This window comes from Drosophila yakuba, chromosome 3R (genome assembly GCF_016746365.2).
Source record: "Drosophila yakuba strain Tai18E2 chromosome 3R, Prin_Dyak_Tai18E2_2.1, whole genome shotgun sequence".
NCBI lineage: Eukaryota > Metazoa > Arthropoda > Insecta > Diptera > Drosophilidae > Drosophila > Drosophila yakuba.
In genome coordinates, this window is record NC_052530.2 from 16,845,304 (window position 1) to 16,861,025 (window position 15,722).

The following is a 15,722-nucleotide window of genomic DNA, read 5'->3' on the forward strand; positions in this document are numbered from 1 at the left end:
CACTGTTTCGCTCAGTGTATGCTTTAGATGGCACTTTAATCTACTCCAACCCGTTTAGCCTAATTAACGGGTAATCAGGTTTCAGCAGCGCTTTGAAATAGAAACGAATGGCCAAGAGAGCTCCATTCGACCAACGACTGTGCAGCGATGAGCATCAAGTTCAATGTGAATGGCTTTCCGTACGAGGTGCAGGCGGCTGACTATGCACCGGACACCACCCTCAACGCCTTCCTCCGGGAGCACCTGCACCTGACGGCCACCAAGTACATGTGCCTGGAGGGCGGCTGCGGCTCCTGCGTCTGCGTCATCCGCAGGCGCCACCCGGTCACCCAGGAGGTTCAGTCCCGGGCAGCTAACTCGGTAAGAAGTCGCTTTTCGGGGAGTGGCTTTCTCCACACCTGAATACGGCGAGCAATTTAAGGTTAAATTGTAATTACTAGCATAGAAATATAATTAAGTGAAGCGTTAAATGTGCCCATTCCACAGTGCCTGACGCTTCTGAACACCTGCGACGATGCGGAGATCATGACGGACGAGGGCCTGGGCAACCAGCTGAGTGGCTACCACCCCATCCAGAAGCGCCTGGCCCAGTTGAATGGCACCCAGTGTGGCTACTGCTCGCCCGGATTCGTGATGAACATGTACGGACTGCTGGAGCAACATCGCGGCCAGGTGAGCATGTCACAGGTGGAGGACGCTTTCGGCGGAAACATCTGCCGCTGCACCGGCTATCGACCCATTCTGGATGCGATGAAGTCCTTCGCGGTGGACAGCAACATAGAGGTGCCAGCGGAATGTGTGGACATCGAGGACTCCTTCGAGCTGCTCTGCCCGCGAACTGGGCAATCCTGCAGGGGTAGCTGCTCCAGACCTCCTCTAAGGGATCAGGGAGGTAGTCACTGGTACTGGCCAAAGTCGCTGACGGAGCTCTTCGGGGCCCTCAGTCAGGTGGCGAACGGAGAACTCTACATGCTGGTGGCCGGGAACACCGCCCATGGAGTTTACCGGCGACCCAGGGACATCCGACACTTCATCGACGTGAACATGGTGCCGGAGCTGAGGCAGTACAGCATTGAGACGGATCACCTGCTGCTGGGCGGGAATGTCACTCTCACGGATGCCATGCAGGTTTTCCTGCTGGCTGCCAAGAGGCCCGGATTCGAGTATTGTGCCCAGTTGTGGCAGCACTTCAACCTGATTGCCAATGTGCCGGTGCGAAATGTGAGTAGAGCGCTCCATAAATCCAGAAACTCGTTTTGGCGCTTCGAAAACACGAAGATTAGCGAAAATCATAGTCATTTTCACAACTGAATGCTCTTTCTGTCGAGATTTATCTTAACACTCATCTAACAAAATACAATCTCATACAATACACTCATCTAATACAAAAATACTTCAAGGCCAGTGCATTTGTCGATTTATTATGTCACTGTTTAGTATTAAGTATTGTTCTTATACATTCACAGAGCTACTCAAGCTCCAAAATCAAAAGCATTACCTTGAGTTATTCGCCAGTCTCCTAACAAAAACAAGCAACTCCTAAGTCAGAGAATATTTTAGCTCCAAAACCCATTCTACTTTCACAACAAAGATAGTAAATCAATTTGAGTCGCTGCAGACACTGAAAAAAATTGATTTTATATATGAGACCTTTTATTAATTATATAAATTATTTTTCACAGAACGGCACACTGGCGGGCAACATTAGCATCAAGAAGCAGCATTTTGAGTTTCCCTCCGATGTGTTCATCACATTTGAGGCTCTGGATGTCCACGTCCTGGTCTACGATAATCCCAGTACCCAAAGGGTGATGAACCTGCTCTCGTATCTCAGCGATACAACCTCCAAACTTGTGCTGGGTGGCTTCATCCTAAAAGCCTATCCAAAGGACAGATTCCTGTTCAGATCCTATAAGGTGCATAACCTAAGTCCCTTAAAATGCATTTTAAGTGAACTGAATTTCCTTTCCAAATAACAGATCTTGCCCAGAGCACAGAATGTGCATGCATATGTGAATGCAGGATTTCTCATCGAATGGCAGGATATTCAGCGCAGGATTGTCCACTCCGCTCGCATATGTTTCGGCAACATCCGTCCGGACTACATACACGATGACCAACTGGAGCAGCTGCTCCCTGGCAGGGATCTCTACGATCCCGCCACAGTTGCTCAGATCTTCCAGCAACTTCCAGCTAGCCTGCAGCCCGAGGAGCGGCCTCCGGAAGCCTCCCCGGAATATCGCCAGTTGCTAGCCTGCTCCTTGCTCTACAAGTTTTTGCTGGCCACCGCACCCAAGGAGCGAGTTCGAGAACGCCTTCGCACTGGAGGCTTGCTTCTGGAGCGACCACTTTCCTCGGGAAGCCAGTCCTTTGAGACCATTAAGAAAAACTATCCGGTCACGCAGCCTGTACAGAAACTAGAAGGTGCGTCATTCTTTTTCATGTGTGGAACTATCTAGTAATCCTTCTTAACTTCTTGGGTTTCCAGGACTCATTCAGTGCTCGGGCGAGGCCATGTATATGAACGACCTACTGACCACCTCGAATGCCGTCCATTGTGCCTTTGTAACTGCTAAGCGAGTTGGTGCCACCATCGAGCAGATTGATCCTTCCGCTGCCCTCCAGTGCAAGGGAGTGGTGGCCTTCTACTCGGCCAAGGATATCCCAGGTTCCAACAACTTTGTGCTGGTGGATCAGTTCTCCCCCGAGGTTGACGAGATCTTCGCTGGAGGGCGGGTCAAGTACTTTGATCAACCGTTGGGAGTCATCGCAGCCCTCACCCATGATACGGCTGTCTATGCTGCCACATTGGTGGTGGTCACATATGCCCGGGATCAGCGGAAGATCTTCACGACCATGAACCAAGTGCTAGCGGAAAAGCAAACCGATCGGATTGTGAGCAAGAGCAAGGATCCCGTGGAACCCCTAAAGATGCCTCCTCTTGCACCTGGCGATGTTCTCGGGAGGGGGATCCTGGAACTCGAATCACAATACCACTTTACCATGGAACCCCAAACCACGATCGTGGTGCCGTTGGACAACATCCTGCAGGTATACTGTGCCACCCAATGGATGGATTGCACCCAGGGAGCGATTGCCCACATGTTGGGGGTCACTGTGAACTCCATTCAGCTCCAAGTTAGACGAGTGGGTGGAGCATATGGCGCAAAGGTTACTAGGTGCAATTTAGTGGCTTGCGCCACGGCTTTGGTGGCTTCAAAGCTGAGGAGACCTGCCAGATTTGTTCAGACCATCGAGTCCATGATGGAGACACTTGGCAAACGATGGGCCTGCAGATCCGACTACGAGTTCCGAGCCCGAGCCAATGGGTCTATCATTATGTTGAGTAACAACTACTATGAGGATGCCGGCTGTAATCTGAATGAAAACGTCGTCGACTTCCTGACCCTGCCAATTCTGAGGAATGTTTACAACCTGACTGACTCGAACTATAGGACCCAAGGCAGTGCCATCAGAACGGATGCACCCAGCTCCACTTGGTGTCGAGCTCCGGGTTCTGCAGAAGGTGAGTCTACACCCAATTGAAATATGTTAATACTAATTACTTATCTTTGGCATTTTCAGGAATTGCCATGACGGAAACCGCCTTGGAGCACATAGCCTTCACATGCCAGCTAGATCCCGCCGATGTGCGTTTGGTTAATCTGCAGCCCGGAAATAAAATGGTGCAGCTGCTGCCGAAGTTTCTGGCCTCCACGGAGTACCGCAAGCGGCGGGACCAGATTAACCTATTCAACTCCCAGAACCGGTGGCGCAAACGAGGTCTGGGATTGGCCCTAATGAGTTTCCCGCTGAACACCACAGTGGCCTTCAACTATCCCGTCACGGTGGCCATCTACCACGAGGACGGGTCGGTGGTGATCTCGCACGGAGGCATTGAGATTGGCCAGGGAGTGAACACCAAGGCGGCCCAGGTGGCAGCATTCGTGCTGGGCGTTCCCCTAAATCAGGTGAAAGTGGAGGCCAGCAATACCGTCAGCGGAGCCAACTCCATGCTGACGGCCAACTCGATGACCAGCGAGATGATCGGACTGGCAGTGAGAAAAGCCTGCGACACTCTGAACAAGCGACTGGCGCCGGTGAAGGAGAGACTCGGACCTCGGGCCACCTGGGTGCAGGTGCTCCAAGCGGCCTTCTTGCAGTCCGTCTTCCTCGTCGCCACGGAATCCTATCGGTTGGGCGATATACCCAACTACAACATCTTCGGGCTGAGTCTCACCGAACTGGAACTGGACATTCTGACCGGCAACCATCTGATCCGCCGGGTGGACATCCTCGAGGATGCCGGCGAGAGCCTGAGTCCACACATCGATGTGGGTCAAGTGGAGGGCGCCTTTGTGATGGGCTTGGGATACTATCTCACCGAGCATCTGGTTTACGATCGCCAGACTGGTCAGATCCTGACGAACCGCACCTGGAACTACCACCCACCAGGAGCCAAAGACATCCCGATAGACTTTCGCATCGAGTTGCTCCAGAAGAGTCCCAACCCCGTCGGCTTCATGCGGTCCAAGGCCACGGGTGAGCCTGCCCTGTGTCTGGCTGTCGGAGCTCTCTTCGCCATGCAACACGCTATCCAGTCGGCCAGGAGCGATGCGGGTCTTCCGAGGGAGTGGGTTCGCTTGGGGGCACCTACGACGCCGGAGACGGTCGTCCTCAACTCCGGAAGCCAGGTGGAAGCATTCGCCTTGCAATGAAATAAAGTTCTGGCTTGGGTTTGGGTATTTTTCGATCACTCAGCGGTGCACTTTCATTTAATCTTACACATTTTTCATATTATTAAAATATTCTTTCTGGATGAAATTGTGTTGAAATCGTTTCGAATTTCGCAGAATCATTCGTCCATTATATGTATAATTTCCATTGGAGTTGCGTACATACATATTTATGTACATGAGTGTTTTGAAGAAAGCTTTAGACTCATGACACCTCACTCTGCTTATATAACCAGTTCCCCTTATTCCGAACATTAATCTCGCCAACTTTTTGTTTAGAAATATGAGCAAAACAGAAGCGTCCAAACAAACCAATTACTGATAAAGCTCTCAGTTCCGAAAGAGGGAGAGCATTGAAAACCGGGCAGACGATAAGGTTTCAGAGTGCTACGATGATCTAATGCTGAATTGGGAGCGTAGTATGGAACATGGCAGTTAAGAGCGGGGAGCAGGTGAACTTGAACTTGGACAAGCGAGAATCTCTTTTTGGGGAACCGGAGAGCCCACATATATATGGGAGTCCGGAAGGCCCCAGCCCTCAGTCGCTCGGAGATCGACGTGGAAATCAAACGAAGCGGACAAGTGAACACGTTGCCTCATATGGTGAAATAAAATAGTTTCCAGAACGCTCAACCATCGAAATATTTCTAAACACCCGCGTCAATTGAGGGCGAGAAAGGCTGCAATTAATTTCACAACGACTCCCGGACGGCTTTTAAGTGATTGGAGGACTTATATAAGGAACCGATAATGGCTGGAAGAATTACAATCAACGGCACCAGCCACGAAGGTGTGTATGCGTGTGTGGGCAGTTAATTGCCGGCGGATTGATGGGGGCTCTCATCTACAAGATTGCGTAGACAACGAACTGGAACGCCAGGGTAGACAAATTCTACTACGAATTAGCTGCTAGTAAAAAAGTCATAGTTATCTATTCTGCCAAAACTGTGCTGTCATGGTAATGGGTTTACTCTAAACTACATCAGTTATGGTAACCCAAGGAAAGCCATATTACATATCTTCTCAGGGACTTCAAGCTGGGATCACAGGTGTTAGATTGTTTAAAAAACAGTTTTATATAGTTTTTATAGGGTACCAATGGATCATTGCATAATTTTGATGTGCTAATCACTGCACCTTTATAAGCTGATAGGCATGAAATATTACAAAAATATTCTCTCAAAACACGAAAAGCTATTTATATTTCATAGCAATAGCACAAAAATCGTTAGCTTGTTAGGAATTGATATCTCACAGAATTGTTCTTACAAACTGTGAGGAACTAGGCAACTCGATAAGATAACACCTGGATTGTGTAGACACTGATTACCCTGTTCGTTTGCAATCACCCCAGTTAATCTGGCTGCCCTGCCGGCGGATATCTCGCTGAACACTTTCATCCGGGAGTACGCCGGACTGACGGGCACGAAGTTCATGTGCCAGGAGGGCGGATGCGGCGTCTGCGTCTGCACCCTGACTGGGATTCATCCGGAGACCGGAGAGCCGCGCACCTGGGCGGTCAACTCGTGCCTCACGCTGCTGAACACGTGCTTGGGCCTGGAGGTGACCACCTCGGAGGGATTGGGCAACAAGCGGGTCGGCTACCATGCCATCCAGCAGCGACTGGCCAAGATGAACGGCACCCAGTGCGGCTACTGCTCGCCGGGAATCGTGATGAACATGTACGGGCTGCTGAAGTCAAAGGGCGGCAAGGTCACCATGGAGGAGGTGGAGAACTCCTTTGGCGGCAACATCTGCCGCTGCACTGGCTATCGCCCCATTCTCGATGCCATGAAGTCCTTCGCCGTGGACAGCAATATCCAGGTGCCTGCTGAGTGCATCGACATTGAGGACCTGAGCACCAAACAGTGTCCCAAGACGGGCCAAGCCTGCTCCGGCAGCTGCAAGAAGCAGCAGCCCAAGGGCAGCCAACTGTATCCGGATGGCAGCCGCTGGAGCTGGCCAGAGAGTCTGGGGGAACTCTTTGCCGCCCTGCAGGGAGCAGTCAAGGAGAAGCTGCCCTACATGCTGGTGGCTGGAAACACGGCCCACGGCGTCTACAGACGTCGTCCGGACATCAAGGCATTCATCGACGTTTCCGGCCTGGCGGAGATCAAGGGTCACAAGCTGAGTGCGGATAACTCCACCCTAACGCTCGGAGGAAATCTGAGCCTCAGCGAAACCATGGAGCTGTGCCGCCAACTGGAGAAGACGAAGGGCTTCGAGTACTTGGCTCAGGTGTGGCAACACCTCGATTGGATCGCCAATGTTCCAGTGCGCAATGTAAGTCAAAGCGAAGTGGTTTGTAAGCCCTCGAGCCTTATCTAATCGACCAACAATGAAAACACCTTGAGCACCTTGTGTTTATCAACCCATTTTGCATTACCCCAGGCCGGCACCTTGGCGGGCAACCTGACCATCAAGCACACCCACCCGGAGTTCCCCTCGGATGTGTTCATCGTCCTGGAGGCCCTAGATGCCCAAGTGATTGTCCAGGAGGCGGTGGACAAGCAGCAGACCGTGAGCCTGGCCAGCTACCTCGGCTCTTCCATGGAGGGAAAGATTATCCGTGGTCTGGTGCTGCGCGCGTATCCCAAGGAGCGGTTCGCATTCGACTCCTACAAGGTGAGTGCAGTGAAGTGCAGTATGATTTCTTATCAACGAAGTAATGCGACTTGTTAATGGCTTGTAGGTAATTCGATGTCCAAAGTATTAGACGAGTAATTAAGTCATTGTCTTGTGATCCTCTTAAAACTGATAAGATAGCCATTTTACCATTTACAAATTATTTATTCAAAATACATCCATTTTACTTCTTCAACAGATTATGCCCCGTGCCCAGAATGCCCACGCCTATGTGAATGCCGCTTTCCTCGTGGAATTCGCAGCAGACTCCACTGTGAAAGCATCTCGAATTTGTTTCGGTGGCATCCATCCCGAGTTCGTACATGCCACAGCGATTGAGAACTTGATTCAGGGCAAGAATCCCTTCCAGAACGGACTGGTGGAGAAGGCCTTTGGGCAGCTCTCCACCCTGCTCCAGCCCGATGCCGTTCTGCCGGATGCCTCGCCCGTCTACCGACGCAAGTTGGCCTGCGGTCTCTTCTACAAGTTCCTCTTGAAGGAAGCGGCTCAGCGAAAGCAGGGATTGGGCAGTCGATTCGCCACAGGCGGTTCCCTCCTGAAACGCCCGGTGTCAAGTGGCCAGCAGAGTTTCGAGACATTCCAGGAGCACTACCCGGTGACCAAGGCGACGGAGAAGCACGAGGGTCTGATCCAGTGCTCTGGCGAAGCCACCTACTCCAACGATCTGCCCACCCAGCACAACCAGTTGTGGGCTGCGTTTGTCACCGCGAAGAAGGTGGGCGCCAAGGTCACCAAAGTGGATACGCAGCCAGCTCTGGATCTACCCGGCGTGGTGGCGTACCTCGATGCCAAGGACATTCCGGGACCCAACTACGTCGGCCCCAAGGTCAGGGACGCGTTCTTCTTCCCGCAGGACGAGCAACTGTTCGCCACGGGTCAAATTTCGTTCTATGGTCAGCCCGTGGGCATGATCCTAGCCAACTCCAATTCGCTGGCCAATCGGGCCGCAGAGCTGGTGAAACTGAGCTACGAGGGTGGAGCGGAAGAAGTACTGCCCACCTTGAAGGCGGTTCTAGATAAAGTGGGAACCGAAGCTGGCAACAGCAAGCGGTTGGAGCAAGCCATCAAGTCCACCATCGATGTGCTCCAGCTGGAGGAACCCTTCGACGTGAGCTCCTCCGGTCAGCTGGATATGGGTCTGCAGTACCACTACTACATGGAACCGCAGACAACCGTGGTTGTGCCCTTCGAGGGCGGCCTGCAGGTGTACTCGGCCACCCAGTGGATGGACCTAACCCAGGACACCATCGCCAATGTGCTGAACCTCAAGTCCAACGAAGTGCAGGTGAAGACGCGTCGCATTGGAGGAGGATATGGAGGCAAGGCCACTAGATGCAACGTGGCTGCCGCCGCTGCTGCTGTGGCTGCTCACAAGCTGAACAGACCCGTTAGGTTCGTCCAGTCGCTGGAGTCCATCATGACCAGTCTGGGCAAGCGCTGGGCATTCCATTGCGACTACGACTTCTTCGTTCAGAAATCCGGAAAAATCTCCGGAATCACAAGTCGATTCTACGAGGATGCTGGATATCTAACCAACGAATCGCCCATAGGCCATACCGTTCTGCTGTCCAAGAATTGCTACGAGTTCAGCGACAACTACAAGCTGGATGGCTACTTGGTCTGCACAGATTCGCCGTCGAACACTCCGTGCCGTGCTCCTGGCTCCGTGGAAGGCATTGCGATGATGGAAAACATAATCGAGCACATCGCCTTCGAGACCGGACTGGATCCGGCTGATGTGCGTATCGCCAATTTGCTGCCCGCCCATAAAATGGGCGACATGATGCCGCGATTCCTGGAGAGCACCAAGTACAGGGCACGCAGGGCGGAGATCGCTGCCCACAACAAGGAGAACCGCTGGCGCAAGCGCGGATTGGGTCTGTGCATCATGGAGTACCAGATCGGTTACTTTGGACAGTACCCCGCCACGGTGGCTATCTACCATAGCGATGGCACCGTCGTGGTCTCCCATGGAGGCATTGAAATGGGCCAAGGTAAGTGATGATCCCTAACTTCAGGAGCTGGTCTCAAACTTTAGTATCTCTCCGCCAGGCATGAACACCAAAATCTCGCAGGTGGTGGGCCACACCCTGGGCATTCCCATGGAACAGGTCCGCATCGAGGCCAGCGACACCATAAACGGAGCCAACTCCATGGTCACCGGAGGAGCTGTGGGCAGTGAAACCCTCTGCTTTGCAGTGCGCAAGGCGTGCGAAACCCTAAACGAGCGATTGAAGCCCGTGCGCGAGGAGGTGAAGCCCGAGAATTGGCAGGATCTCATCAAGGAGGCCTACAACCGCAAGATCAATCTGATTGCCAGCGATCAGTGCAAGCAGGGCGACATGGATCCGTACTCCGTGTGCGGCCTCTGCCTCACCGAGGTGGAGTTGGATGTGCTCACCGGCAACTACATTGTGGGCCGCGTGGACATCCTGGAGGACACTGGCGAGAGTCTGAATCCCAATGTGGACATTGGCCAGATCGAGGGCGCCTTCATGATGGGCTTGGGCTACTGGACCAGCGAACAGGTCATTGCGGATCCCAAGACGGGCGAGTGTCTCACGAATCGCACCTGGACGTATAAGCCGCCAGGAGCGAAGGACATACCCACTGACCTGCGCATCGAGCTGCTGCCCAAGAGTCCCAACAAGGCGGGCTTCATGCGGTCCAAGGGTGAGTATCTACAGAATGGTTGTGAATCCCTCTAACTGGGAATCCATCTTCCTCTTTAGCTACCGGAGAGCCAGCCATCTGTTTGTCCATCGCAGTCGCGTTTGCCCTGCAGCAGGCGCTGCAATCGGCTCGCGATGACGCCGGCGTGGCCAAGTCGTGGGTTACCCTTACTGCCCCGATGACGCCCGAGTACCTGGTCCTCCACGCGGGCACCGAACCCAGCCAGTTCAAGCTGAACTAGGAGGAGAAGAAGTCCCTGACCGTGGGATGTGGCACGTGGCCGCGATGGGAACGCTCCGATAAGCACGCCAAGATAACCTGCACTTACACCCCCACTTAACCTGGCGAATACGCCGCCTGTAGCCTGTAGACTAGCCGACATTGTGTTGTCTGCACAATAAATTAAAAACTTAGCCAACGCTTAATCCAAATGACATTCATTGCCATCCAACCAGCCAGCCAGCCAGCCGTCGGCCTGGGTCAACAGAAGCCCCTGTCCAGAGCTCCAGGCATTCGGAATTTACATTTTCCGGGCTCTTGCTTAACGCTTAATGCTTAACACCTCAACACGCGGACACACCCCGCGAAACGAGCTCTTCATTAATTTCCACATAAATTGTTGTATAGAAATGTTATGCCACGCGGAGCGTTAAGTGTGATCTGGCCAAAAGAGGGGCGGAAGCGAAAAGGGGGCGGGGCAGGAGCTGCCTTGCGGTCGTGGCAGAAGGACAGGCGCCTCTAATGGATTTTTCAAATATCGCCAACTGCTGTGCTCTTAATGAGGACATCCCTGGCGACATTGTTCGATTGACACACTTTCAGTGAATGTGGCAGCTTTAATTGGGGGAGTTTGAGGTCCCTGTGGTTTTCGGATATCGCACTCCATTTATAATTAATAATATCAAACAAAGTTTTCCTTTTTTTTAAACGCTTTAGACAAGGTAACGCAATAACTTCCAAGAAAACTGAGGAGAATAAACAAAAGGCGCAGCTTTTTGTGTTCCTAGAATAAATCAATACTGCAGAATGTAATACTGACAAGGCAATAAATAGTCGTATTTCCCCTGGCAAAACCTCTAGACTTCACTCAAAAATGGAGCTAAGTCGGTTCGTATTCGTAGCACTACTCCACTCCTTCTTTCCCCTTGAATGCAGCAAGTTGGTGGATTTTTGCCAGTTGCCCTACTGTGGAGCAAATAACCTAGCCTGCAATAATCCATCTGTGAGTAGAGAAGCATCGGAAGAAACGACATCCGTGAAATTGTGTATCTGTGTATCTCAGAAGTTGAGCATCATGTGTCCACCGAATGCCAGAACTCTTTCCATGTCGACCTACCGAAATTCATTGCTGAGTGCCTTCAATGAGTTTCGCAACTTCACGGCGAGCGGAAGGCAAAAGTATCTTAAGGCAGCGGCGGCACGAATGTCCCGATTGAGTTACTCAGTGGAACTGGAGAACCTAGCCCGACTGGCGGTCATAACGTGCTCCGCGCACAAGTTCTGCCTGAGCTCACCGGAATTCTATTACGTGGGCACCAATACAGGATCAACCTCCTATTCGGGTAGCTTAAACGACTACGAGGACCTGGAACTCATGTTTCGGACTATCCAGGATTGGACCAGATATGCCGACTACATCAACATTAAAATGGGTCTCTATATGCCGAATACTTTGGAGAAAAGGTGGGATGCCTTATTAATGAGCTCAAGGTAACCACTTACTAGATCAAACTGTTGATGGATATCCTTTCAGTGAAATAGCAAAAGCCCTACTCCTGATGACGGATCGGAATACCCATGTGGGCTGTTCGGCCATGAGACTCAACGTGCACTTCGTCCACAACTTCATCTTCTTGTGCGCCTTTAGCACCGATCTTCTCGTGGAGCGTCCCATTTACCGGATGTCCAGTAAGCCAGGAACTTCGTGCCAGCGCTTGGATGCCACATACTCAGCACTGTGCGCTGTTGGGGAAAACTACGACAACAATAAGCCAGTGGCGAATGCAAGGGTTTTCCAGATACCCCTCGATATGTCCATTGGTCGACAAGCTTATGTGCCAGCCACATAGACCGAGCTTTAAGTAAAATTTTAAATTCGCACAGCAGAAATTAGTTTTTGTTTCTCGAGTTTTTTTAGAGTGCCGATGGCCAGACAAAAGTACACGCCCCTGGATACCCGAGCCAAATCAGCGCACAAAAACAAATAGTTAACACCCAGACATGGTCATGGAAAGGAGCAAGGAGGAGGAGAGAAGGAGGAGCACCAGCAGCAGGAACAGACATTTCAGCGCAGCCTCGATAATCACAGGACACATTTGCATATAAACACGCTTCCGGGCTGATGTCCTTCGCATGCAAATGAAAACATTAGCGAGGCACACGCGCATTCGCATCCGCATCTGCGAAATGCAGATACAAGGCCAGGGACAGATACAGATACAGATACATTTACAGATACAAATGACATTCGTCGTTGTAGCTGTCGCCGTCGCAGTCGCTGTTGCCTCTTCCCTGCTTAAATATATATTTCAATTAAAATTTTACACACGAATAAATGCAAAGCCACGCCCAGCACATTAGGTGCCCCCAGTCGCTCCCTCCGCCAAATCCCAGTCGCAATCCCCTCCAGCTCTCACTGCTCCCGCCTCTGCGGATGCGGAAGCTCCGCTGGCAGTGTCCAACTTGTGTCGCTTGTTTATGAGCGTCTGAAGGCCACGAGTGCAGACAGCAGACACGGACATGGCCATAAAACGGTCCCAGTTTATCGGGAGGGTGTACGAGGTTCGGATACGTTGCGGACTCGGATGGGGCACAGGGATCAGGGATCTGCCTTCCCGAATGGCAGCCAATGGAGCATGCTGCTGAATGTCCACGGAATTATTCAAAAGTTTCACGGCGGAGACAGAACAGCGGCTCCCATGAAACGATGAGTTTGGCATTGTGACAAGACGAACTGGCTGTTCCAAAAGGGCCAATCATGGACGCGAAGGAATGGGCATAAAGTGTTTTTGGGTGTGTACATAAAGACATTAGTAGGCAGGATAGGAGTAGGATACCATTTTTCGATGCAAGGATCCTTAATGCGCGAGTATAGAGACCTAGTTTATTTCCGAATCAGTAGAATACGCCGCAATGATCTGAAATACGCATTTTAACCATGCAACTTTCTTATGCCTTATCATATTATTTATGTGGATGGTCCACTCATTTTTCTCCGCCAGTCTCTCAATCCGCCATTATGATGGTCTCCATTTCGAGAGCAGCCCAGAGTCAACCATGAACTTGAACTTGCGAGTGTAATAATAATAATAATGCAGATCCCGACTGACAATCCCTGTGCCTCCTCCCCACTTTCAGTTGGAGCCGGGAAGCTTTTATTCCTTTTTCATAGTCAGCGCATCCTCATTCCGTCTGTCCATGGCCTCTGTCTGCGGCCATTGTCTGGCTTGCATTTCAAATTCTAAGCAAATTTGTCGACTCAGGAGGGGGTGGGGTGGATATGAGAGATGGGAAGGAGTGGAGCTGCAGGATCTGATTCCTGGGTGTGAGCAGGCGCAACATTTTATGAGCGTGCCCGCGATGCAGCGAGCCAGATATGACCAGCAAACGTCTGCTCGGCGGACTCCAACTGCTCCAGTTTCCAGTGCAACCTTTTCAATGGCTTTTGCTTTTACACTCACAGAAAAGTGCAAGAAAATCCCTTGAAATATTTTATAAAATATCATAAAAATTTACAAATCATAAAAAAATTCGAAGTAACGTATATACGTTTCTTATATGAGAAAGGAGACTTATAGTTTAGTTTACTCAAATATTGATTTCTAACCAGCACTTTTCGGTTATTCGACTAGTACTTTTTCGCTCAGTGTGGGTGGACTGCTGGTGGTCGGCAATGGTGTTGCGTCTGCTGCTGGCACACAAAGATGTCCCGGTGTGATTTATCGCCGGCAGAGCCGGGATAATGGCCACGTATTATAATATCTGGCGCGCCCACAGGGCGTATGCTTATCGGAGTCGACACCGCCATCGCCATCGCCACAACGACAAGGACGACGATGTGGCCGTCAAGGTCTAGACTCTAGACTCCTGCGGTGCAGCTGGTGGCAGCGGCAAGGATTTCGCTCTCCGCTGGTCCTTCGTCCTTGCAGTTTCATTTGCATTTCTCCGTGAGCGGAAAACTGCATGCAGTTTATTAAATAGAAACGGCGCTGAAAAAAGGTCTGTGAGGAATTAAGTACATCATTTCGAGCTTGCCAGCTTGATTGTCGGCTGCTTTTGGCGCATATCCTGTGGGCAGGACACACACTCGGCTTGTGTGCTGCAGCAATGTCTTCTCCCTATCACCTTCTCAGCCTTCTCCGGCTGCTTAAATCGTGAGCCAAATACATAAAATCTACGCATCCATGTCTGCCAGCCTTTTGATGTGTTAGTGTGAGTGTGAGTGTGACTGTGAGTGTATCTCTTGCCGCATCCTTTTCCACTTAATGCCGACTGCATTGTGCCCAGATACACACATGTGCATACGTCCTGGCTCGGCATTGTATGTATTTGATATCATTAAAATTTTGAGCTTGCCACTGCAGTGGCAGCCAAAGCAGCAGAAGCAGAACCAGAACCAGAACCAGCAGCTTGTCCTTGCCATTGGTCCTTGCCATTGTCCCGTGGTCCTTTGCCCGGCCCCTGATCCTTCGAGCGTCTGGCCAAACATGAATAGCAAAGTCTAGCAGTCTCCCCGAAAAAAGAACGAAAACTATGCATTTATGATATGTATTTTCAAGTTTATTTGTTCAACGGACTTTGCACTGCTCGAGCGAGTTAAAATATTTCTGCATGTATGCACAAGTTTTGGGAATTAGGAGGAATCCCCAGATTGAATCGAGGTGGGGCGATTTCGTGCTTTTCTTGCCACCGCTTTAAATTTTACTTACTGCTTAAAATGCCGAGATATTCGTGCGGAATCCCTCAAAGAGCAAGAAAAAAGCAACCACATGCCCAAAGTGAAGTTTAATTAAATTTAAATCCAAATGGGACTTAATATCCCAGTCTTTTCGTTCATAATTAAAAAATACGCAATATCCGATTTTTCAATAACCGAGTGGGGGAAAAAGCTGAGCAGCATAAGGAAAAAGTCCTGCTGAAGTCCCGTTCACGGCCATGGCCACAGTCATTGCAGGATCCCATGATGCCAGGATGCCAGGATGCCAGGACGAGAATCCGATTCGGACGAGTGCGACTGATAGGCGACGACAAGGACACCGACTGCCGGTTGCAAAGGACAAGCGGGCGTAACTCAATCTGCGGATGTGCAAAAAAGGAATATCCAACCCAACGCACTGCCGCAGGACAATGATAGCAGAATGTGTCCAGTGCTGCCAAAGAAAAAGCGCTGTAAAAACTCACACAAAATAAAACCAATCTGGTGGCCATTTGCTTATATACCCTGTACAGAATTGAGTCGTATCAATAAACGTTTTTGGAAATGGTCAGAAAGGAGTACTTTCTTGAGGATATTCCTGCAGGCATATTCATATTTCTAACGAAATATTAATGGCAACAAAACTGTGTATGGTATCAATTCATTAGACTAATAATAATGTGCGAGAAAGAAGGACTATGTGTATATATTTGGTCACTTTTCATTGACTTCTTTTCAATTAAAATAGAGAG

General features: G+C 50.7%; 3 protein-coding genes across 6 annotated transcripts; all 3 read left to right on the forward strand.

Moving 5' to 3' along the window:
* Positions 1 to 82: 82 nt before the first annotated feature.
* Positions 83 to 4,824, forward strand: LOC6537157 (indole-3-acetaldehyde oxidase). Its single transcript, XM_002097682.4, has 6 exons — positions 83 to 360; positions 487 to 1,221; positions 1,683 to 1,916; positions 1,980 to 2,424; positions 2,489 to 3,526; positions 3,586 to 4,824. Exons 1-6 carry the CDS (start codon positions 148 to 150, stop codon positions 4,716 to 4,718), a joined length of 3,798 nt encoding a protein of 1,265 aa, XP_002097718.1. The 5' UTR covers positions 83 to 147; the 3' UTR covers positions 4,719 to 4,824.
* Positions 4,825 to 5,283: 459 nt separating this feature from the next.
* LOC6537158 (indole-3-acetaldehyde oxidase) lies at positions 5,284 to 10,480 on the forward strand. Its single transcript, XM_002097683.4, has 6 exons — positions 5,284 to 5,526; positions 6,091 to 7,019; positions 7,128 to 7,361; positions 7,561 to 9,376; positions 9,435 to 10,055; positions 10,115 to 10,480. The coding sequence occupies exons 1-6, from the start codon at positions 5,487 to 5,489 to the stop codon at positions 10,294 to 10,296; spliced, it is 3,822 nt and encodes a 1,273-aa protein (XP_002097719.1). The 5' UTR covers positions 5,284 to 5,486; the 3' UTR covers positions 10,297 to 10,480.
* A 77-nt stretch (positions 10,481 to 10,557) lies between these two features.
* LOC6537159 (allergen Tab y 5.0101) lies at positions 10,558 to 12,629 on the forward strand. Of its 4 annotated transcripts, none has more exons than XM_039376882.1 (4): positions 10,558 to 11,277; positions 11,338 to 11,738; positions 11,809 to 12,136; positions 12,184 to 12,629. In XM_039376882.1, the coding sequence occupies exons 1-3, from the start codon at positions 11,149 to 11,151 to the stop codon at positions 12,122 to 12,124; spliced, it is 846 nt and encodes a 281-aa protein (XP_039232816.1). In that variant the 5' UTR covers positions 10,558 to 11,148; the 3' UTR covers positions 12,125 to 12,136; positions 12,184 to 12,629. The 4 variants fall into 4 exon arrangements, with proteins under 4 accessions (XP_039232816.1, XP_015048173.1, XP_002097720.1 ...); XM_015192687.2 differs by having other exon boundaries at positions 12,193 to 12,629; XM_002097684.3 differs by having other exon boundaries at positions 11,809 to 12,629.
* Positions 12,630 to 15,722: the final 3,093 nt, after the last annotated feature.